The following is a 23441-nucleotide window of genomic DNA, read 5'->3' on the forward strand; positions in this document are numbered from 1 at the left end:
TTCTAATACTTCGGCCCGCTCATATGTGTAAATTGAGTGGCCAAAATATTAGAAACACCTCTCAATATGAAGGACCTGTGGTAGTACTCCTTTTACATGGTGGGAGTAAGGCCCCCAAAGTCTCATGTATCTCAATGAGTGTTTTCAGTTTTTGATCTGATGTCAGTACAGTCACTACAGTCTTTGTTGTCAAATGTAATGATAATACTACTCTGTCACTTTGTGTTGCAGTATGTCTGCGGTGTTCCTGTAAACTGGGTCCAACAGAGGTCAGAGCCCTCTGAAGCGGGTCACATGGTCTTAATGTGTCTGAGGCTCATGCATGAGTCATCTCAGGCTTTTCCTGCTGATGTTTGCAGTATTTTCTTTTTGGGGGGGGGGTGTTATCTTTCTCTTTTCTTTTTTTTTTTCTCTTTGCTGTGATGATGTGTATCACAGGATTGAATTGTAATATCCGGGGGCTGGTCCAGAGTGGAGTGGGCGTGTCTGCGCGCTGCTCTCCCTTCCCACCAGGAAAACGCTGGAGGAGACCCACAGTGCCACACAGAAAGACGCGCACTGCAGAGGAGAGAGAGCGGGACACGAACCACCGAGGAATATGTCAGCTTTCTCACGCACCGAGGGACGCTCCAACCACGGGCTCAGCGCAGTCAGTGCACCGCTCCTGCTTTAGTCCAGCACGCACACACACACACACACGTCGCTCTCTTTACCACTTATGAGCTGGTGAAATCTCCCCTGCTGCTGCTGCTGCTGCTGCTTCTGGTCCATCCCTCCTCCCCTCTCTTCCTCCACCTCCTCCTCCTCCTCCTCCTCCTCCTGCTCTCCGCCGTCCCGTCGCTAGGATGGACAAGACGCTCTGCAGTCCGCATCCCGGGACCAACAAAACCAACTCTTCCTCATCGGATCGCTTGAACTCATCGTCGAGGAAGCCCGGGAGGACCGGGTCGCACAGCCCCGGCTCAGCCTCCCTGGTCGGCCCGGCTGGCAGCCGGGGAGCTGTGCTGGGGAACAGTATGAATTTGCAGCAGCAGCAGCAGGCGCGCAAGAGACAGCTGGAAGGAGTGCTGAGCAAATACACCAACCTGATCCAGGGCTGGCAGAACAGGTAAGCATGCATGGAGTTGTTGGATGGATGAGGGGGGGGGGGGGGGGGGGGGGGGGGGGGGGGGGGGTGGCGTTAGGCACGATTCACTGCTCGGTTCAGGTGTCAGATGGCTTCGTGTTGTTATTTGCCCCAGTCCACGTTGCACTTTAACCACCACGTCACCGTGAGGGGGAGGAGGAGGAGGTGTGAGGAAGGTGACTGGGTTTATACCCAAACCCTGCACACATGGTCAGGGGACCTGCTGATCAGCTACTCCACCGACTGTTAGCAGGTAAACAAACAGTCAGATGATGAGATTTACAGACAGATCAACTCATCTGACACACAGTCTGCAGGAAATATATATATTTAAAATGATATTCTAATGGTAACTTTTGGTTTGGATGTGTTGATCAAACTGTAAAGTGCATTTGGTTTATTTAGAGTTGAAACTGGAACTATTTTGGTAATTGGTCATCTCACAAGCAAAAGTTCCATAGATGAAATGTTTTTGACTGCTCCGATCGGTGTGAATATTTGATGTATTTTTGCCTTTATGACAATAAACTAAATATCTTTGGGTTTTGAACTATTCATCAGAATAAACAAGCAACCTGGACACGTCCAAATTGAGCTTTGGGTAATTATTAAACAATAAATTTACAGAGCAGTGATGACAATAAGCGTTAGTTGCAGACCTGGTTGTGTTACATGGACCTGTAAAGTCAGGAAATCTTCACATTTGATATATTTGACGTTTTTGCTTGTAAAATGGTTGACTAATCGACCTTTAATGTATTCGGATATACTCAATTACAACTAGAGCTCGACCGGTAATCAACCCAGCTGATATACTGGCTCATATTTGGGGCGATATTGGTTTACCGCAGACATGCTGGTATCTGTATGTGTGTCAGCAGATAAGTGGAAAGAAACTGCACAGTTTGTGTTCATTTCTAAGCTGTGTGTTATCTGTAAAATGTTACACTCAGCACAGATATGTAGCGCTGCAACTAATAATTCTTTTCATTACTGATTAAACTGCAGATTGTCTTTATTAATTAGCTGATTGTTCGGTTTATAGAGAAATGTGTTAGTGACCCTTGTGTTTGTTTACATGTTTATGTTAGATGATGAACACTGGCTGATATGTGTTTATTGATCAAATATTGATTCAGGCCTCAGAATTCAGTATCAGTCGTGCTCAAAGTACAACAGCACTACAGAGCTGAATCAACAGCTGTCTGACACAGACTGAAACAAAAAGACGAGATTATTTTCTTTAACCATCAATCTGATTACTTTTTGATCCATTGATTAATTGGTTGGTGTATAAAATGTCAGAATATACTGAAAAATGCCGATCACGATTTCTGAAAGATGAAGGTGGAGTCTTCAGATGTCTGTCTGTTTGTTCAGACCACGTAAATGTTCAGTGAATTGTCAGATAAGACAGTGACGAGCATAAACAAGAAGCTGAAACTAGAGTTTTTAGTATTTCTGCATTAAAAAAAGGCATCGACACGATTTAAAAATAGATTTTCTGTCAATTGACTGATCGTTGCAGCTCCAGTAATAAAGTTTACACTATGATCTATTGCAGGGCTGTTGTATTGGATTATATGGGTGTTCTTCTGAAACATGTTCACTGAGTATATATGTTTATGTTTGCCTGTTTGAGGCCGAGGTGGATGCTGATTTTCCCTTATTGCTTTAATTTATTGCTTCAAACAGACATTGTGCTCTCGTCCTGTGGCCATGTTGCTCATGAAGCACTGCAGCCGCTCTCATAATGAAGAATGCCTCAGCAACAACTGTCGAGATCACAGCAGTGCATTATTGTGCCACTGTACTTCATGCAGCATTCATGGATTCACTCTCTGCCCTGCCCGATTGACTCAACTCAGACACGGGCCAACACGGAGAGAGTTACTTCATGAGATTTGAAGTCAGGAATATTACTCAGTCCTACACTTGTTGATGGGAAACATCTGGATGTGGTTTTGTTTTGTCTTTTTTTTTTTTTTAAGAACAGAGAGCCTTTTCTTGCGTATTTCCTGTCAGCTGCTGAAATCCTGCACAGCTGATGTGAATTTAGCAGGATCTCTGTTGTGCAGCTGTAGTGTGATTTGGGATTGAATTTCTCGATAAGCCCCACAAAAAATAACTGACTTATAGAGTCCCACTGTCGCTGTAGCAGTACTGCAGAGAAGCTGAGACTATAGTGTGCATGATCTGGGCTGGAAGCCAGTGTATGTGCGAGGGGTGGGGTGATAGGGAGGCGGGGGTGGAGAGAAAGAATGGCTGCTCCCTGCTCTCCCATTAAACTGACAGGCAGATGATGCACTGAACTGCATCTTGATATGCACCCAGAGGAATATCTGTGTGTAAGAAGAAAAAGACACACATGTTCCTTTCAAAGAGGTAAAGTGAGGCAGTGTTGATCTAAATGGTGTTTGACGTTCATGTGGGATTTGTTGTCTGTCACCTCTGCTACACAAACACAGATCTGCATGTATCACAGTATATAGGCTGATCTGCTTTGTAAGCTGAGTTGTTTGCAGGAAGGGTGTCAAAGGAACGGTTTGTACTTTGGGGCGATGATACCTGTCCTGTTTCAATTTCAAAAGTACCTAAAGGCAAAGGTCTTGCTTTCAAGGAGAGGTTTCGTTTTGGTTCATCGACCCTGAGCGAGCAGCTCAGACTCTAGCTCGAGTGAATGTGTGGACTCAGATAGTGAGTACCAACCAAAACATCTTGAAAGTGAGTTAGTTTGAAATCAGTTTAGATGAAATGTTTCTTTGAGCACACAGTCCTTGGATTTGTTACTTTTATATCTCAGCACTTTTGAAAGAAGCCAAAGAGTTTGTTAATCGCATTACGCTTTAATGCTGGTTGTTCTAAATATAGAACGTACCTAATTGAAGCGTGATGTTTATCTGTACCTGAGATTAAAATGAGTTAACCCTCTATAAATGGAGTAAGATGATGCCTGGAGTCATGATGTTAAAATGTTGTACGGAGTATGTTGTATGAGGCTATTATGCCACTTGCATGTCCAGAGAAGAAGAAAATCTTTAAGGAAAGATTTCTTTCAAACATCCATTTTGGAGGGAAATGTTGTATGACAGTCATGAGTTCAGGTCTTGTGGGTAATGTTGTTTCTAAAACTATGCATAATAGCTAGTAATATAGTGTAAATGTAAGTGCAATTATAGGACAGCAATCAGCAAGGTTCATGTTTTTTTTATTTATTAGACTGTTTAATTGACATGATAGAATTTTCAAAGTAAAGCACAGGTCAGTAATTTTATTTTCCTGACATTTTGATAGAATTTATTGAAGAGTTTCACTTCACCACGCCAAATCAGAAAACATAAATCATCATAAGTGTTAGTCTTAAAGACTCTTTAGTAGTTTAAGACTTCAGAAGTGAAAGCAGGTCTTTCCATCTTTATTTCGTTTACATTTGCTGATGGATTGTGCCGGTGTTAAAAGACCACTTGATCTCCTGAGTATGAAGGACAAACTCTAGTGTTGGAAAATGCAACACTCCATATCTAGAGTCCATAACATAACAATTCTTATTTTTCAAGTGAATATACACAGTTAAAAACATACAGTCATTTTCTGCCAAACTCTGTAAATGGAGCCACAAAAATCTGACACACTGTACCTTTAACGTCAGAAATCCTGCACGACAATTCAGCTGTCCGTTAATACCTGAGCTCATGAGTACTTTTTCTGCCACATGGAATACCTTAATAAAGATATATTAGATTTTTACCGGAGGTGAACACAGAAATGTAAAGTAGTAGTAGAAAGAAGTGTTTAAAAAGCGTCTTATGTCCCACCAGGTTTTTTATAACCATCCATTCTCAGGTTGTGCTCAATATTGGCGGACAGTTAATATCTTTAAGTGCCTCCAGCATTTAAATATAGAAACATTTAGAAGGAGCTATACGCTGGTGGAAGACGGTTTTGGAGTAATTACATTTGTCGTTCACGTTCCAATCTTTGTCACGTGGAGAAACACATTGTGTGTTTGGCAGGCGGTGTCGTGGTGGGCAACAGACCTGAGTAGAGCTAATTCTGCCACTGTGTGGGTGGCCATGTGTCAGTGTGAAGTGCTGTTATGTTGTGTAGGTGCTGCTGAATATGTGCTAGGTAGCCATTTTTTGTTCCTATACACACAGACGCACATACATACTATACTTGTGAGCACCCTCATTGACATAATGCATTTATTAACACTTACACCTCACCTTTGGGATACTTTTGCCGTGTTTGTATCAGTAATAATAACACTTGACTCATCCAAGTTAATTGCTGGAGTTCACATTCATCGTAACAACAATATGGTGATAGTAGCTTGCAGTTCAAACGTGTCTGTGAAACAGGAGTAAATCGTCTCTTAAAAGCTTGTGGGAAAAATGGACCTGTTGAAATGTGATTTAAAAAAAAGTGATTTAGACCAGAAGTTTAATCTTTTTTTTAAACAACTTTATTTCACAATGTCAATGAATTCAAAGAAGATAGAAAAATAAGAGATAAATACATATTAAAACAGTATTGTAGACAAAACCAGTAAACAACCAAGGGACTTTAAGCAATCACAGTGTTTTTACAGTTTTCACATAATGTTCAAATTCTCTTAAGAAAACAGAAAATAAAAGTTTGGTAACATAAAACTTTATGATATTTAGCTAAAAAATATCAAAACAAATTTCAAAGAGCTGTGAAATTTCTGAATAGCATGGTGTGGTAATGCAGACTGTCTGGCACAAAGTTATCTAAATTCTTAGTGATTGATTTGCATTCGTTGACATCCGAGTGTTGATGACCGAGAAGCTGCAGAGGACAGTGTTTTGAGTTTTTGGCTTCATTTTATTATTATTATCCACACTTTCTGTTTTAAACGTCCATCAGAGTTTTTAAACTAACATCTGTGACATACTTAACTAAGTTGTGTGTGCACATTTTTTCACTTTGATCCCCAGAAGTCTTTCATATAGTCTAGGTAAAATGTAATAAATTGGGTTTATGCTTTAAACATCAAACAATGCTTCAAACAATGCTGTGAAGTAGTCAAAATGTTTCCATGTTCAAAGCCAAAAACTCAAATCAACGTGTTAGGAACACCCATCTCACATTGTGATAACATTCATGAGCTTTTTGCGGCACTAGAAGATGTCCTCTTGAGAGCCTATTTCAGGTTTAATAGGTTGACTCTATATTACACAGCCTCGAGGCTCCCAGACCAAACAATCAGGTAGGAGTAGTCTATTTTACACAAAGGCACATTCACACACACATTTGATACATGCAAACCATGTTTAATGTGCATGCAGTGATTGGATGACATCCGTGCTGAGGCTCTTTTATCTTTTATTACAGATACAAAGATCGTCACATGTCATGTCGCTGTCATGTTTTGTGTGCTAATCAGGTTAAAGTGAGTTGTTTTTGTTGATCGGAGGCTGTTGGGTTGTGGATGGTGGTTTCAGAGTTGGTTTCCAGGGTGATGATGTTGCAGATGAACTTAGTTATAAAAAAAAAACACCAACAAGAAAATAAGTATTTTCAAACCATAAATCCATAAATGAGGTTTCATGTTCAGATTTTCGTGTAGGAGATTTCGCTCCGCTCATCATCTGGTTTTCATCTACAATCTACAACATTATATAGAATACTAACCATTGAGACCTAATCCATTCTCTTCAGATATCTCATTGCAGGATATGAGGAGAGCATCGCTACACGTGTAGATTCTAAATTTATATCTTCCTAAGTGGTCAGCAGAGTGGGGAGTACATTGTGAGGGATGAATCATTTTTTTGCGGATGTTCTCACTGGAACGGAGCACTGCTGTGCTGCTTTGATCAGAGCTGCGAGTCGGGGTAATGCGGCTCTGGTGGGTGTCTCTGTGGCACAGAGGAGGAGAAGAAAACTTTGGGTGTTTGACATGTTGTAGATTAAAGAAAAAGTCTGGTTAGTCCTTTGATGCTTTTTTAAGGTGAATCTGTATTTGCTGTCTTTAGTTGTTTTGCTGGTAGCTGCAAAATAAAGCTTTTTTTTTTTGCAGGAGTGGACGAATCTGAACTGAAAGTGCTCTTACTCATTTGTTCTGAGCTTTCACTCGTATCACACTGTCCTCCTCATCATCACATTTAATATGCTCAGTTGCCTTGAAACTGTAGATTCTGTAACTTTTAATTAAACAGGCATGACAGAAAGTTTAAGCGTCTGCAGTTCCATGACAACAACTCACAATGAAGACTATGTGACTGAAAGCTCCAGTGAGATTAAGTGGGCCTTGAGTTAAGATTACTGTTTCCAAGATCAGGGATGAACTATTAAGATCAGTCCTTTGATCAAAGCTCAGACTTGGACCTGCATCAGTGATGCAAACTTCATAACTCTATAACTTTTACCGTAATGTTTATTTTATTGATTTAGACTATATAAAACGATATAAAATACAATATAGAAAACCATTTTAGACATTTCAGACAGGAATTGCTTTTATCTACTGAAGTGATGGAATTTTGTCATTCCTTACACATCAGCAAAGTGGAAGTCAGCTAAAAGAAACTTTTCAGGCTGTATAAAAATACTATTCAATGACTGCCGTGAACACAGTATCGCAAGGGGAAAATAGCTTTTATCGACTGATCCGATCAGAAAAGAATCTCCACAACAACTTGAAATTGGTTCTTTCACCTTGTTTATTTAACTGATTTCATTTCCTTTGTGCACCAGTCATGATGATCGATACGTTTAGTACAGTGATCACAGATGGTTCTTGTGGGGTCATCTCAGGTAGTAATACTTGCATTCTATCTTGCTCTGTGCGTCTTTTAGCTTTTGCTGCTGCAGCGTTTACATTAAACTGCAGGCATTAAAATCAGCTGTATTGAAAGTGATATGGAAAATCACTTGATCCGACAGCAAGATTGTCGCTGTGGCTTTTACATAAAAGTGACTGGGGTGCTTACTCAGACATGAGAGCGACAAGTTCATTTGCCATTAGATTAACTACAAGGGGTGCATGTCTAAAAGGGACTAAATTTAGGGAGCCGTTTCCAATAAATACGCTCAGAAAAGGCCAAGAGTACGGACAGCCCAAATGAGTGAGTGACTGCTGAAGAAAGTCGAGTATTTAGCTTTAAAAGGTGCAGATTCTTGTTTGGGTGTGTGTTTTCTGCCCCCTAGAGGTTCAAAATCATCTAATGCAACTTTAAAGGTCCAGTGTGGCAGATTTAAGGGGGCTCTACTTACAGAATATGACAGATTATATAATATAATATTCATAACAAGTGTATAATCACTTGGAAAATAAGAATCCTTATGTCTCCACCATGGGTCCTCTTCCACAGAGTCCGCCATGTTTCTTTAGTAGCCCAAAAGAGACAAACTGAACATTGGCTAGAAAGAAATGGTGAGGCGAGAGAATTACAATCATCAACTACACCACTGATGTCATTAAATCCTACACACTGGTCCTTTATGATCCTACCATGACAGTGTATGATAATAAGGTGTTGGCTTCACAGAACCTCTTAGACACAACAACGTTACATTTGATCACTTAACGAGCATAAACCCACGTTTCCTGCCAATGACGATGGTGATTTACTGCCTTCCTGCTGCTCTGACATTCCTCTGAGCATTTTTGAGAATTAACTGCCAAAAGAGCAGGGAGGAGATGCAAATTCTGCTGACAAGCCATTTCCTGCGGCATCAATGTTAATGCCATTAGGAAATAGGCGGTGTTTCTGTTGATGTGGATAAATGTGCTTGACTAAAATCTTTTTACAGTGTTGTTATTGTTATGGTGGTGATTTATTTAAATGATATCAGCAGAAAAATGGATCCTTATCTGAAAGCTCTATGTTGTTACTGATGTCTTCTCATTGAGTGGATGAATGATTACCGTACATATCTGAGCCAGCACAACATGAAAATGGTCAGCCATTTTGTTATTGTTGTTGTTGTTTTACCACACAGCCTTCAGCATTACATGTTAGAGACAAAAAATATCCTTTTTAAGTTATTTCAACAGAGCTCTTGCCAAGACTTAGTGTTGTCTGTTCTCTCTAGTTTAGGAAGTTACTCTAATTGTTGACAGAACCACAAAGCATGAACCTGAGTTTCTCTAGTTTTAAGTGCTGAATGACATGTCCTAATCACAAAATATGACTGAAGCTGGAGTTTTTTCAGGTTAGAGAAATGTTCCTGCTTGCTAATAACATTATAAAGGTTGCAATCATGTAATCATGTAATCATGTAATCCTAAAAGGACAATCCTGGGATGCCAAATATGGCAGTCAAAGCTTTCCACTCTATCACCTGCCCAAAAACATCTGATGTGAGTTTGTAAAATAGATCCCACAATAAAAGCCATATAACAACAACTTCTCAGTAATACCTACAGCCTGCTATTTAGATATTCAAGATTGTAACAGCAATAAATATTCATTATGGATCAGGTTTTGGAAAGCTAAGGAATGAATGGCAATATGAATTGAATGTTGAAACAAATTTTATTAAATTGACTGTTCTGTGCATGAACTTTGAAGGAAGCATTGCTGTAAAACTTTGGTGTTCCCTCTGTGTTGTATCATTATCTTTCGTTTTACTGCAGCCTCATGCTTCCAAAGGTAAAAAGTTCACCGTAGGCCAAGAGAGTCTGCGGCCTTGCAGGTTATCAGCTCTGCTACGCTATGACACAAGAGGCTGAATGTAAAGCCCAAGGTTTTGTTATCCAGCACCATTCATCATGTTAAAGGTCTGCAATGTGGTTTAGCTGCAAAGGCAGGACTGCCTGGAGGGGTCAACGGTAAAAGCCTCCACTCTGCTGACTGAACAGGGGATAAGACTTCGCATACAGTACACTGTGTGTGTGAGAGAGAAAGAGATGGCTGGATGGGAACTGACGCAGGCAGATTGTTCCCTGGTTGGCTGTGGTCAACATAAATCACCAGCTCTCCTGATGGAAGGGGGCAAGACTGTGAGTGGGGATCAATTTTCAGAGAGCAGTGTTCACTGCATCCTCTCTGGGGAACTTTATAGGGTTCATGGGAAAATGCCTGAAGTGAAGGTTGCAGTCACAGAGGTTCTTTGTCCTCTTATCATTTGTATATTTGAAGACAGGGGCCATTCATGGCATAATTTGTTCAGAGTCATGAATAACAAATGTTGTTTTTGCCAGCTCCAGTATGTAATATATAAGAATGTGCTGCTTTATATGACTGTACACAGATCATATTTGTGTTTTGTAATGTTGGCTGGACAAAACATGCAATTTCAGGATGTCACTGTTGGATTCAGGAACTTGTGAACGTCATATTTTTATGGATTAATTGAAAACAAGACTAAGAGCGTAAAGTCATGCTAGCGGCTCTGTGAGGATGTACAGAAGATGCAGTGGTGCTTTGAGCCAAATGCTAACAGCAGCTTGCTTACAGTGACATGCTGATGTTTATCAGGTATAATGTTTTCCATTATCACCGCCTTAGTTTAACATCTTAACTTGTGTCAGTCTGGGCCAAAGTAGTGGACCAACTGTCAAACCCACGTTACACTGCTTACATGGCTAATCAAGTGCTGTCTGTACCTCACTGCATGGCACTAAAAACTGAGCTAGTGACTTACTGTGACTGAATGAATGCAACTGAGAGCAAAAACAATGACATTTTAATAATGGCATTCACAATTCATTTGTTTTCTATCATTATAAATTAAATTCATTTGGGTTTTGCGCTGTTGGATGGACAAAAACATGTGAAAATGTTGCCTTGGGCTCTGGGAAATTGTGCATTTTATAGACATCATATTTTAGTTAAATATTAACAGATCTATTAAAAAGAATGTGATCAGCCTGAGTTGATAAAGAGAATAATTCCTTAGTTACTGACCAAGATATGTCCAATCTTGGAACCCATCAGCTATCATCTGACAACGATTTAGACTTTAGAGGCTTCCGGTGTAGACAACAGATACATCCTGAGAACAGAGATGCAGACCAGATCCTCCTCTGCAGTCTGATAAGAAACCTAATACACAAGAATTATGAGATCTCTGTATATCAATGCAGATCCAAAAAGCTTAATCGCCGATGGGCCGATAGCCGTTGGGTTTTGAGATTGCATTTTGGCCAGTGCAAGCGTTCCTTCTGTTCAACTGTTAATCTGCATGCAACTAAAGCAAGGTCAAACGTGATTGGTCAATAATACTAAAATTACAAAAAGACATACAAACACTTACTTTCGATGCCAAAATCTTAGTCCTTGCCTACAAATTCTGCATTCATGGGCAGATCTCTATTTATAGAGATTAAGATGTCCAACCATGAATTAATTGGACTAAACATACTGACACTAAATGTGATGAATTTATGAATTAGCCAATGGATGAAATGTTAATCTGCAACTTTGTTTTTTAAAATGACCTACATCGAGTTCATCCAGCCTCTCGGTTGTGCTGGTTTGCTGTACAGATTTAGACTGTTGGTTAGACGCTATTTGAAGACGTCACCTCTGGCTTCAGGAAGAAGTGATGCTCTGTTGATATGGTGTTACAGATGAGACGTAGCAGGAGGTGTAGCGTATGAAACTACAGCATGGGGCCAGATTGAAGTGAGTTGTTTCTCTTCTTTGAAATCTGAGACACCTATTAAAAAGCAACACCTGTGAGACACCTCAAATCGTCACGTACAACCATGATGTGGCAACAGGAAATAGCAAAAGCTGTGAGAGCTGAGAGCATTGCTGATCAATACTGCAGCTTCTGTAATTGCGGGTAGAAAGAGAGCATTGATTTTGAACACGGGGAATCTCGGGGAAAAGAGCGCGATACAAGGCCGCGCTGACCCAGAAGATGGGACAAAGACGACTGCTGTTACCTCGGGCCACTGTACACAAACACAAAAAGTTCAGCCAGAGCCACTCAGTGCCACTCTGGCCTGTGCTGAACTGCAGAACCAGAACAAAGTGTTAAGCAGAGCATACAGGCCAGTTTCTTGAATGTCATACACAATCCTTTCTGGCCACAGGAAGTGAAATGTGTCTTAGGTTATGTGTCTGGCTGCGTTTGAATCTTCCGGCCAGCGATGAGCGAGGCACAGATTCAATTACGCAGTGATTGAATGTGATTCATTAATCACAAAGGGGGAAATGCAGGGTTTAATTTCCACACCTCAAGCTGTGGATTCTGCTCAAGATGACCGCACTAATCGCTACCTAGAGTAATGTGGAATTGAGCCGCCGCTTTAATGTTGGCGAAAGGAGGACTTAATGTGCGCGGAGGGGTATTTTTAACAAATCTTGCGTGAAGAGAGCCTTGGTAAATAATATCCTGCGGGCGTTGTTGCATGGGAGGTGAGAAATTTAAGGGTGTTGTGTGTTTTTACGTTGGCTCTCTTTTGCCTCATCTCACACTCATTCATAGCCCTCCCCTTCTTTTCCTTCCCTTTTCTCCCACATCTTGAAAAGTTTGTGCAACAGGAATATATATAAAAAAAGTTTTACCAGTAAACAAGCTGCGATAATGAGGAAATAAAACAAAATGATGATAACTGTAACGGTGCTTCTATTTCCCTCTCCCCCTTCTTCCTCTCTGGCCCATTGCTTTCTTAACTTCCCTCTCTCTGTCTTTGTTTTCCTCCCATGCAGGTACTTTGTGTTAGATCCAGAGTTGGGACAGCTGCACTACTTTGTCAACGAGCAGGGGAAGAGCCAGAAGCCCCGTGGGTCCCTGCCCCTGATTGGTGCCTCAGTAACTCCAAGCGACGAGGCTCCGCACATGTTCATTGTAAACTCTGTCAATGGAGAGCTGTACAAACTCAGAGGTATGACCTCATGGTGGCCTCAGGCTGCCCGTATATGGCAAAGTACAAACACTGAGTGGAGTGTGTGTGTGTTTTATGTTATCAGTTGGAGTGCAGTCTACATACTGGGGTGTTATGAATGAACTTTTTCCATCCAGTATTTGTGAATGTAGTCGACTACCTGTTATGGAAAGTTCTGCGTACAGTAATAATAAATCTGCAGCATTTTACTCTGAAAGCTATAGTTTCATCTCTGCATAAAACTAACACAAGTGACATACAGTATATCAGATATTTTGTTGAGTTACGTAATGTTTCCAACAATTTTCATACCCAGAGAAATCTGAAATTTTATTCAAGGTCATGGTGTATTTAATTTTGGTTGCCTGTCAGTGGCATCATATCCCCTTTAGTCCCTTTAGTTGCGATAACTTCTGGTGGAAACACAGGATATGTAGAGTGAGGAAGGAAGTCGTTGAAGGTAATTAAACATATCATGAATGAAATACGTCCTTTGGGAGTTGAAGGAGAGCAGAAACGGAGATCAAAGTTTTACTTTACCAGACATTTGACTCTAAATGACTGGTTATGTTCCTTTGTGCCTGCAGTTTGTGTGAAAATGCAACTGTTATTTGATATTTCCAATTTAAGCAGCTGTTAAAGCTGTGTAAAAGCGCTGATAAACCCACTGTACGCTATCTGCCCGGCACTAAATAACCGACAGACAGAGTTAGTGACTATCTGGTGAACATAATGGAGCATTTAGCAGCCAAAGAGCCAGATATTTCCCTCAGGAGTCAGTGGAGACCAGAAACATAGATAAAAAAGGGAGTGAATATTGGACTTACATTTATCAGGTAGTTAGAAACACGAATCTAAGTTAATGATAATGTTGCTCCGTGACTGCTGGTTGTGTGAAAATGGAACTGTATGCCAACAAGTGTGCTGTGTCATCTTTATAAAGTGATAATATGCCAGTGTTGTGTTTACTGCTTGTTTCAAACAGTCCCTTAGTGGCCTTAAGTGGCCAAAAAATAAGATAATGTAAGTGTAAACCTGCAGGGAAGCTTAATGATAAGATCTATTATGTTCTAATGTCGCCTTCTTTTTGTCATTGTAGAGTCATCTTTTTTTACTTTTTCCATATTTGGTATTACATTTTCATATTGATGGCTAAAACTTTTGGTAAAGCATTTTTTGTTTTTAGTAAAATTTTTACCAATACAAACTTCTACATACTACAAAAAAATCACACTTATGAGAGAATGATCATTTAGGCAATTTATGAAGCAAATGTAGTATCAGCCTCTCAATTATGGGAATTCACTACTTTTGAGAATAAGAAAAGAATAAGTACATTGAATAGATTGTACATTGAGTACATTGAATAAAAATGGAATATCTATATGTAGTTCAGACACTGTGTTTTTAATGTACACAAGTACCTGTACAGACGTAGTAAAAAAAGTTCTTTGAAGAAGCTAAACAAATTAAGAGCTTCTTATTGTAAAAGACTGTACATTGGGACTGGAAACAGTTAATAACTAGCTGAATTCAAGCTATTCAAGTTATTCTACAAGCTATAATGAATATAATGGCAGTCCTAACTTCGATACAAAATTGCAAAACTTATGTAGAAGTTTATATTAATTTCTTGATTTTTCTCCCACATCGATGCACATTTTAGTAAAAACATGCACCGAAGGGAAATATCACTTTAAGACCCAGTGCCAGACAAAGAGCCTGTAGCTGGTCACTGTGCTGAAGGCCTTTGGTGTGAGTGACCTGTATCCAGTGAAGCGAGAGAAACTCCTTTTTACTGTTGCTCCACTTGAGCCGCTGGAATGTCCCCTTACACTCTGGAGGGGGAGGATATCAGAATAACTTGGCCTATATTCCCTGAATAACTCAGTGATCCATGTGTATTGAGCTAAGAGGAAACAATGGTTCCACAGAGAGGAAGGAGAAGAAGAAGAAGTCGGGCTGTGTAACTCACAGGGAGAGGTATTTCCATTCCCAACGCTTCAGTGAGAGTTGGGAATAATCAAGAAAGTCTTTGAAAGAGAAAAGAAATCTTTTGATACAGCTGGTTATGACAACAACTAAAAACAGACTTCAATATTCTTGCTGTGAAAGTAATTGCAGTTGAATAACAGCATTTGTACTTAAAAATGTCAATTTGCTCAAACAGCAGGGTACAAAGTTGCTTAACAATCTGTAATAAAGATTAGCTGGTACACTTCAGATCTGGTATTGGTTACCATGGGAAACGCTGAAAGCCAAGAGGGTTTTGAACAAATTTCCTTGTTGCTCATTGTATTTTCTATGGAATAAATAATTTAGCTGTTTATATTACAAATGGTTTTCCAGAAAGGACATTAAAACTGATCATTAATCAAACATAATTCATTTCTCTTTGTGGTAAAGATAGAAATAAAACACTATTTATTGAGTGTCAAAGGTTCATCATTGATGTTGGAAATTTAATTTTGATATACAGCGTATAACATTCGATTAATAATAATATTTATCAAAAATGATCAGGTCTCCAAATATAAATATACGTTATTAATGGGTTAATGCAGTCTTTTCTGTCCATCATTTTTATGTAAAGCATGATAACTCATTTAATTGTAATGTGTTATTAGCTAGATAATATAAATGAAATTGGACCTACACTATTGCTTTGAGGTGTCCTCTAGTTGATCTCAGCTCTTAGTAATGTTTCTCTAAATGCAAAAATGTCTGCCACATGTTCTTATAGTACATGTGCCATCGGTCATATCACAGTGTAATTATCTAAAGCAGATTAATATAAGCAGTATTTCTTTATCAGATGGAGGGAGACTGTAGCGTCTTGTGTTTTGCTGCTGAGCAAAGGTGAAGAGCAGTGGGAATTTAATCATGTCTGAATACGCAGATGGCAAATGAAGCAATTTATTATACGATGGTGCAGTGAGACAGGCAGCCAATGAAAGGGTCAGCCAATGAAAGGGTCAGCATTAGAAAAAGCTGTCTGATTAAGATGCTTGACAGTCTTTGCATGGTGCATCATAATAATTAAAACAATATATCTGCAGTTTTTTGATGCAGAAAGCTAATCCTTGTCCTTATGATTGATTATTATAAACCTGCAGTGACCATGCCTTTCTATAAATCTGCCAAAATATGTCAACAAGCACTTTTAAATTTTATAAGTTAATATGTTATAGCACATTAGTTTTAAGTTAAAATAATGTCATCTAACTCAAAAGCTAAGCCAAAAAGAGTATTTACCAAAATGTCAGAATAATTATGTGCGTACTATTTGATTGTTTTTATTGTCAGAACTTTGAACCACTGAGCGAGATAAATGTATCCCTATCTCTCTGCTAGGGGTGCAGCAGCGCCGGTCCTGGCCACATTTGCGCCCTGGGCGAACCGCCACCCCCCCCCCCCCCCCCCCCGAGGCGAACATTTTCTCGTGCGCCCTAACGGCCGCCCGTGCGCCCCTGGATGCGTGCGCCCCCATCGGTCTGTCCGACGCCCCCCTCTGCCTTGTCAACACCCCGCTCCCGGGGCGCCCGCTCCGCTAACTTAATGAGCAGATTCGAAAATTATCGAGGTTTTTTGCTTTTTCGGGCGTTCGTGCGCCCCCCACGGAGAATGCGCCCTGGGCAGCCGCCCACATTCCCCATAGCTAGGACCGGCCCTGGGGTGCAGGGGTATGCTCAGGGTGGCCTCACCGTGTCATCGAGCCACCCTTTAGGACCGCCCAAAAAGTCCTGGACTGAAAACTGGTGAAAAACTGTTTTAACCTCTGGTTCCACATTTCAGTAATATATCTTTCAAAGTTTACACAGGTTTTCAGCAACTATTTTCAAAAAATCTGAACATTCCAAAGAAATCTCAGATTTTGAAGTGCATCAGTAACAGAAAAAAGTCGTCATAATTACCAGAAAAAAATGGGAAATTGTCAATTTTCCCGCATCAAATAATAGTCACCACTGTCCTCCAAAAGTAAACTTTTTGCTTGATACATTTTAACTTTATACTGAGTAGATTTTTTTCTTCTGACGTGAGAAACTGACTCCAGTGGTTTCCTTTTGATTTTTTTTAAGTCAATAGCAGCGCTTCACTTGATGTTGGATGTTTCAGGCTCTGGCTTCCTCACAGTGTTTGTATGAAAGATTAAGACGAGGTGCAGCAGTCTGAATCATGAGTGAATAAAAGCGATTACAAGCCAATTAAGTATATAGTTAAACCTGGAATAACAACAAATTTTCTCCTAGCATATAATGCAGTGTTACTGATTTAGTAGGAATAATTACGGCGGTTATTGTGTCATTTTAATGAGGAAAGGCTGCTTGCTGTAATTGCTGGGCCACTCTGCTAACCTCTCCAGTCCCCGTCAGCCTGTCCATTTTCTTGAAGTATATGTTTAAAGTGCCTCACTCATAATATCTCTCAGTACTTTAATCAAGTTGAAATGCTGGTCCAAGCATTAATCCTCAGACTTAGCATTATCTTAACCAATAACATCTTTCACCATGCTGTAATTAAAATGTGGGCAATTAGACGACGATGCTGGTGGTGCTATGATTCACTGCAAATAGGAGGTTTCTCTCTCTGACTCAGTAGTGTTTGGATATCGTTCAGCCATCTCTCAGGGACGGGTATTGACATTTAAATAGGACACACAGGCCAGGACGTGTGTCTATTCTCGCTCATTTTAAATGAGCAGACGGACCATCTCCTCATTTCATTGTTAGTCCCCTCGGTTTTCCAGCGCAAACGTCGTGCAATCATCAAATGAATAGAACTGTCAGCATGTCACCTCAAAGTCTGCAGCTCTTGTAACACAAAACCGGCTTTGAAATTTTCATCAATATCATAGTATTCTTCCTGAATGAGCACAGCACGTCCTTCTGTCAGCTAAGTAGTTTGTGTATCTCTTGCGTCATCATATGAACAGGTGCATATTAGCATAGCCATGCTGCTCTGCTCAATACAGACAACTAATTATCTTTAATCACAGCGAAGCTTGTGCACATCAGAGAAAAATGTCTGATTTAGACGCCTGCTCACTCTTAAGTGGCCCCTTTAGAGTGACTGATTTCTGTGGACGATGACAACAAGAGATACGCGGTATTTTTGGAGAAAGACATCTTTGCACAGGTGTTTCTATATGAATGCTCTGTTTTCCCCAGAGAGGCGAGCAGCCACCCCCGGCAGGAGAGCAAGTCTCCAATGCTGCGCTCGTCAAGAGTTGACTGTGAACGTCTCATTTTCTCGGAGTCGCCTCTTCACTTAAAGAGGCCTTTTGTCGGTGTTCTTGTGACTGCTGCAGATGTTGGCGGTGTAAGTGACTGACAAGTGCAAATTGAATTCGCAATAAGTTGAAACGTCTTCCATCAGCATGTCAGAAACAGTTAACACTTAAAAGTTGTAGTGATACAGCTCCTCATAATGAAGCTATCCATTCTCACTATACAGTTGCTCGTAGGGAGAGTTTTTTTTGGTTGCTAAAATACTGGAAATACTTTAATGACAATCAGTGGGATTTAATTTAGTTTATGCAAGAGTGGATTAAAGGGTTCAGTGTGCTAAAAACAGACCAGTTCATATAACACGACATACAAACATGCAACAAGTTCTAAAACGGGCGTGATTTCTTCAGAAAGTTACAAAAGATGTCAGATGCCGCCTTCCTTGAGTCCGCTATTTCAATGTTGTTAGATAATCCGACAAGCGCTTCTTTGAAGTGTACTGAGGCCTTTCACTCTTCTTTGTTCCTGCTTTTGACAACCCAATTTGCTGCTCGAGGTGAAACAAAACTCTGTTTATCAAAAGTTATTTTCTTTTTAACTATGCTGCATGATTCAGAGGTTTATGAAACAGTTTGTGAAAATATGCTCTGCTTTTAAACCTGGCAAACTTCCCTCCCAATTTTTTTTTGCGAAAGTTGCTTTTATTATACATTTACATTCGTAGTTTATTACATTAACGTTTTTGTGAACACACCTAATTGGTTTCTTTCCAGACATTCAATGAGATGATTGATTCCACCCTCACATCTATTAGTAGTGGGTTAGATAGGATAAACACTCGCAACAGAGAGACAGCTAGCCTGGAAATGCAAAGTGTAAGCCTAACTACAATAAGCTGTTCACACACTAGACTAGTATGGATCTTCTCATCCAAGTTTCAGCAAAAAGGCGAATAAGCAAATTTTGCAAAATGTCAATCCATAGGATAGGATGATCAGGAAACCAGCATAACCATGACAGAGCAGGTTTTAAGGTGGAATTAGTTTTTTTTTTACTTCATTTAGTGACTATCTTGATGAAGACAACTTGCACGAAAACAGGGTGATGAAGGCTGCATATGACGGAGTCATGAGTGAGGACGACCTGCTCAGTGATCTCATTTGTAGCCAAATGATTATTCAACTTGCCGACTGTCTACCCTAGCATTTGATCTTGTTACCTTCTGAATGATGTCCTCGGGCCTAGTATCACATCTGAATCTCTTCATTTTCTCCTCTATGCTAAATTGAACATTCAGTATTCGAGAAACACCACCAATTCATTTGGCCAATTTGTGAGCAGCACAGGACGCAGCTTGATACTCTCTGCATGCTTGTGGTTTCCCCATTGGCAAAGAGACAATACACCCTGTTATCTAAACACAAATAGCCTGTTGAAGCCCAGACTTGCTGACTAACACAGCGAGCTGCAGCCCTTCCAGCTCAAGGAGACGCTGACTGTCTGCTTGTGCTGACCTGCTCCAGGTCAGACTGGAAAATAATACCCTTGTGATCCCATTTCACTGACTAATTATTACAGAACAAAGTCTTTGGTTGGGCCGATAGGAGTTGAGTTTAAGCTGTAGGTCAATCAATGGAGGAAAAGAGTGTCAAAAGGTTTTAAGATGATTGCAGCTGATTTCAGACTGTTATGAAAATGACTGGATGTGGTGATTCTGTGCAGGTAATCAGTACACCTGAGCACAGCCTCGTTTAAAGCTTGATTTATTCACACTGACTATGATTACATGCACAAAATATTCAGCTTTTTGTCATTCAAAAACAGAAAATATTAAAACTACTACATGTACAGTTTACATGGCTAATGAAAATTAATATTCCACTAATATTCCCAATGACATTCAGCCGTGCATTCTACTGCTTCAACATACTGAAAAGGTTGGCACTGTGCATACCCGCTGATATCCAACTCTTTTGTAATATTTAAAAGTTGGTGTTCGAACCAGAAATGTAGGCGCTAATGCTATGCCTAGGTCTGTGCAGATGTAGACCTCACCAGAGGGTCCATCAAGAGCTCATGGCAGCACTTAGGAGCACCCTTGCAGAAGAAAAAACAGAAATAGGACACCCTAAGCCTTTACAGACCCTTGCATGAATGTACACATTAGATCCACTAGACTGAGGATTAAACTATGAAAACAACTTATTTACAGATCATGACTTACAGTATACAATGCGTCAGGTCCACCAAAAGCATCAGGCTTCATTCATTTTAAAACAACAGTGTAATTACCACTTATTGCAGCAATAAAGCTTTAGAGCGGTAAGCAGAGTGATTTGCAGGATTTTTTTGTGACCTGGGTTTTGCTTCTCAGGCAACATTCAGGCTGTCCTATCCTCTTTGTGGAGGTTGTTATGCCTGTGTGCTGCCTGTGAGGAAGCCTGTAACCTCCTGTTTCAAATTACATACATTAGTTTAAAGGTTACTGCTGATGGTAGGAACAGTTTATGTAATATAACAATATTTATTTATCAGTGAAACTTTAGGTTTAATTACTCTTGACTTCCATTATAATGGAGAGCATGATGATCATCATTTATTTCTGATATTCGTGAGTTGCTAAGGAAGAAAGTGCTAAAAACTGTAATTCCCTGTGCAGCCACTTGAGACAGGCTGCAGAAGTAAGTCAGTCTCCATAAGCCCCCATATTAAAATGTCCAAATTCACAGCAGAAAAAAAACATGTTTACAGCCTGGTAACTAATTTCCCCATTCATGACAACTGTACTGAGGATTAATTTTTTCTTGGCTCATTCTTTCAAATGATACAGATGGCTTGTTACAGCACCGAGGCATTTGACCCATCTTAGGTCAGCCGATGATCAATATTTACATTAGCTGGAAGGTGGAAGAAGCAGTACAGCCAGTTTCAGCTTCAAAACAGTCCTTTCAAACCTACGGGTGACATCACTCATGCTCTGTCCATTCTTTATACTGTCATTGCCCAAATCCCACCCACCTCTGAAACCAAACCAATATTGGATTCAGCCAATTCAACCAGTTGAATAAACACTGTTTGTCCTCCTCACAGTTTGCTGAAACTTCCAAATTCTTTGTATCATGGCAAGAACATGACCTCAGTGTCCTCAAAATCTTACATTAATTCAGCATTTGCTCTTTTAATTTTATTCATTGAATTGTGGGAAAACGATAAAAGATCAGCAGCAAAGAGACTAAAATTTTAAAATAATATTGTGATTATTGAGCCGATGTGTAGTGCTCCAATAATTTGAAAGTTCATCCGTGGAAACGGGAGCCACGGCACAATAATAAGCTGAATGTTAACATTGGTCGATGTGGAGACACTTTAAGGCAGATGGCTTTCTTATAACTGCACATCGACCTGACTGTGAACTTGTGTGTTGATTTAGTGGTGATGCTCGAAGTCTTGTGTGTAAAGGAAGTTGATGCTTGTAATTTTATTCATTTATTTTCCTCTGTGTGTCTTTGTAGCTTCCGATGCCAAGGAGCAGCAGTTTTGGATGAGTCAGCTCCAAGCATGTGCCAGACGTCACTCTGACAGTAGTGCCAAGGTAAAACAAACACACACACACACACACACACACACACACACACACTTGCAGATACACAGTAACACAAACATGACCCTGGTCCAAACTCTTGGCTTATGTTCCTGCAGGAAGAGAAGTCAATGGAAAGCCTTGACATTTCCCCTGAGATTACTGTTCTCATCTGTGTCTGTGTATAAATGCGACATTTTTCCATTTCAGTAAACTCAGATCAGGTTCATGAGTTCAACAGGTTGTCAGTCTGTGCACATGAGCAGGTGGACACCCTCAGTCCAGTCCAGATAAAGTCCCGGCCCTGTTTTTTCTCTGTGCTGCTTTTAGTCCACTGGCTTTTTTAGAGAGTCTAAAGGTGACTGATTATTTTTTTCCATCCCATTTTTCATCTTAAATGGCATTGTCTCCCATGAGTCCCATTTCATATTCCCTCTAGAGTTCTATCATTCTCGTCCTCTTGGTCTGCTAAAATTACTTGTTTTCTCTCTGAAGTCTTAAAGCCTTATTCTACCGATGCAACCTTCATAATTCAGTGAGAAACACTCGACACAAACTAGTTCTTCTGTAAATATTAGTTGTTGGTCAATATGTTCACTCATTAACTGCCAGGTGTAACTGTCCCACAGTTAACTGATCTAACTGACACATCCTGTTTACACTGGCTAATAAATTTAGAGTAGAAGGGCTAATGTAAAATATGGTTTCTCACACTCACGAATGCTATGCAATCACAAAATGTAATGCTAATAACATTTGACTTAATAACACATTTGCAAGGTTAGTATAATCAGACATCCTTCTGTATAAGTACTATCTAAACCTATTCTAAGTCTAAAACATATTCTTCATAATACACACATAAATAAAACAAAATATTACCTACTAATAAATTTGAGTCGTATTGTCTCCTGTTTGGCAGCTTTAAACTGTTTCAATGCTTCACTGACTTTCTGTTTACATAGCTGAATCAATGATGAGACACTACAGATGCTTTCTAGTGATTTACACATTACTGAAGTCTGTTCTAGTTAAAGTTTTTCTTGAAGTTTAATAATGCACCTCAGTTTTGTAAAGCACTAGTTTGAAATTAGATTAGTTCACCTTTAGGAGGGACTTAGCAGTTGGTTTATGAATAGTTTTTCCCAATACTGTTTTTTTTTTTTTTTTTACTTAAATGACCATGAAGGCCTGATTCTCATCTGGACAGTTGACTTTTTGAATATTTAACATGTATGCAACAGTACTGAGTTAGGGAATTTGGTCTCACTACACCATTTGCATCAACATTTCCTTTCATGTGGTTTCACACTGTCTCCACATGAGCACAAACAGAGTGATCAAATCCTCAGTTGCAGACCTTAAATGTCATCTAAATAAATGTCAGACAACAGTTCATGCTTGCTATGTAATTAAATTTGTTTGTGTTATTCTGACTTCTTACCTAAGCACGTCACTCAGAAAAGAAACAAGTAAACAGGCATGAAATTAAATAAAACTCGAGGAATATATGTTCAAACAAGCAACAATTAAAAACACAGAAAGTACAAAAAATCATAAACAAATGAGAAAAAAACACAAAAAAGATGAACCAAAAGTGATCAACATTCATTTTCATTTAAAAGATTCAACCATCCAGGACTGACACCCTTTTCAGAGCTCAGCTTCCACATGTCATGTAAATTCTCTTGCTTG

General features: G+C 39.8%; 1 protein-coding gene across 3 annotated transcripts in view; it reads left to right on the plus strand.

Annotated features, from left to right (window-relative positions):
- The first annotated feature begins 387 nt into the window (after positions 1–387).
- The window catches only part of osbpl10a (oxysterol binding protein-like 10a), an 84094-nt gene continuing 61040 nt past the window's right edge, over positions 388–23441 (plus strand). The window contains exons 1-3 of one of the 3 annotated variants that reach the window (XM_010735345.3): positions 388–1108; positions 12763–12938; positions 21679–21758. In XM_010735345.3, the coding sequence (XP_010733647.1) occupies positions 846–1108; positions 12763–12938; positions 21679–21758 (519 nt within the window). In that variant the 5' untranslated portion in view covers positions 388–845. Of the gene's footprint in view, positions 1109–1263; positions 1380–12762; positions 12939–21678; positions 21759–23441 lie in introns of those variants that run through there. The other 2 variants (XM_010735344.3, XM_019264333.2) reach the window with 2 other exon arrangements.

The sequence above is a fragment of the Larimichthys crocea genome, chromosome XIII, assembly GCF_000972845.2.
Source record: "Larimichthys crocea isolate SSNF chromosome XIII, L_crocea_2.0, whole genome shotgun sequence".
NCBI lineage: Eukaryota > Metazoa > Chordata > Actinopteri > Sciaenidae > Larimichthys > Larimichthys crocea.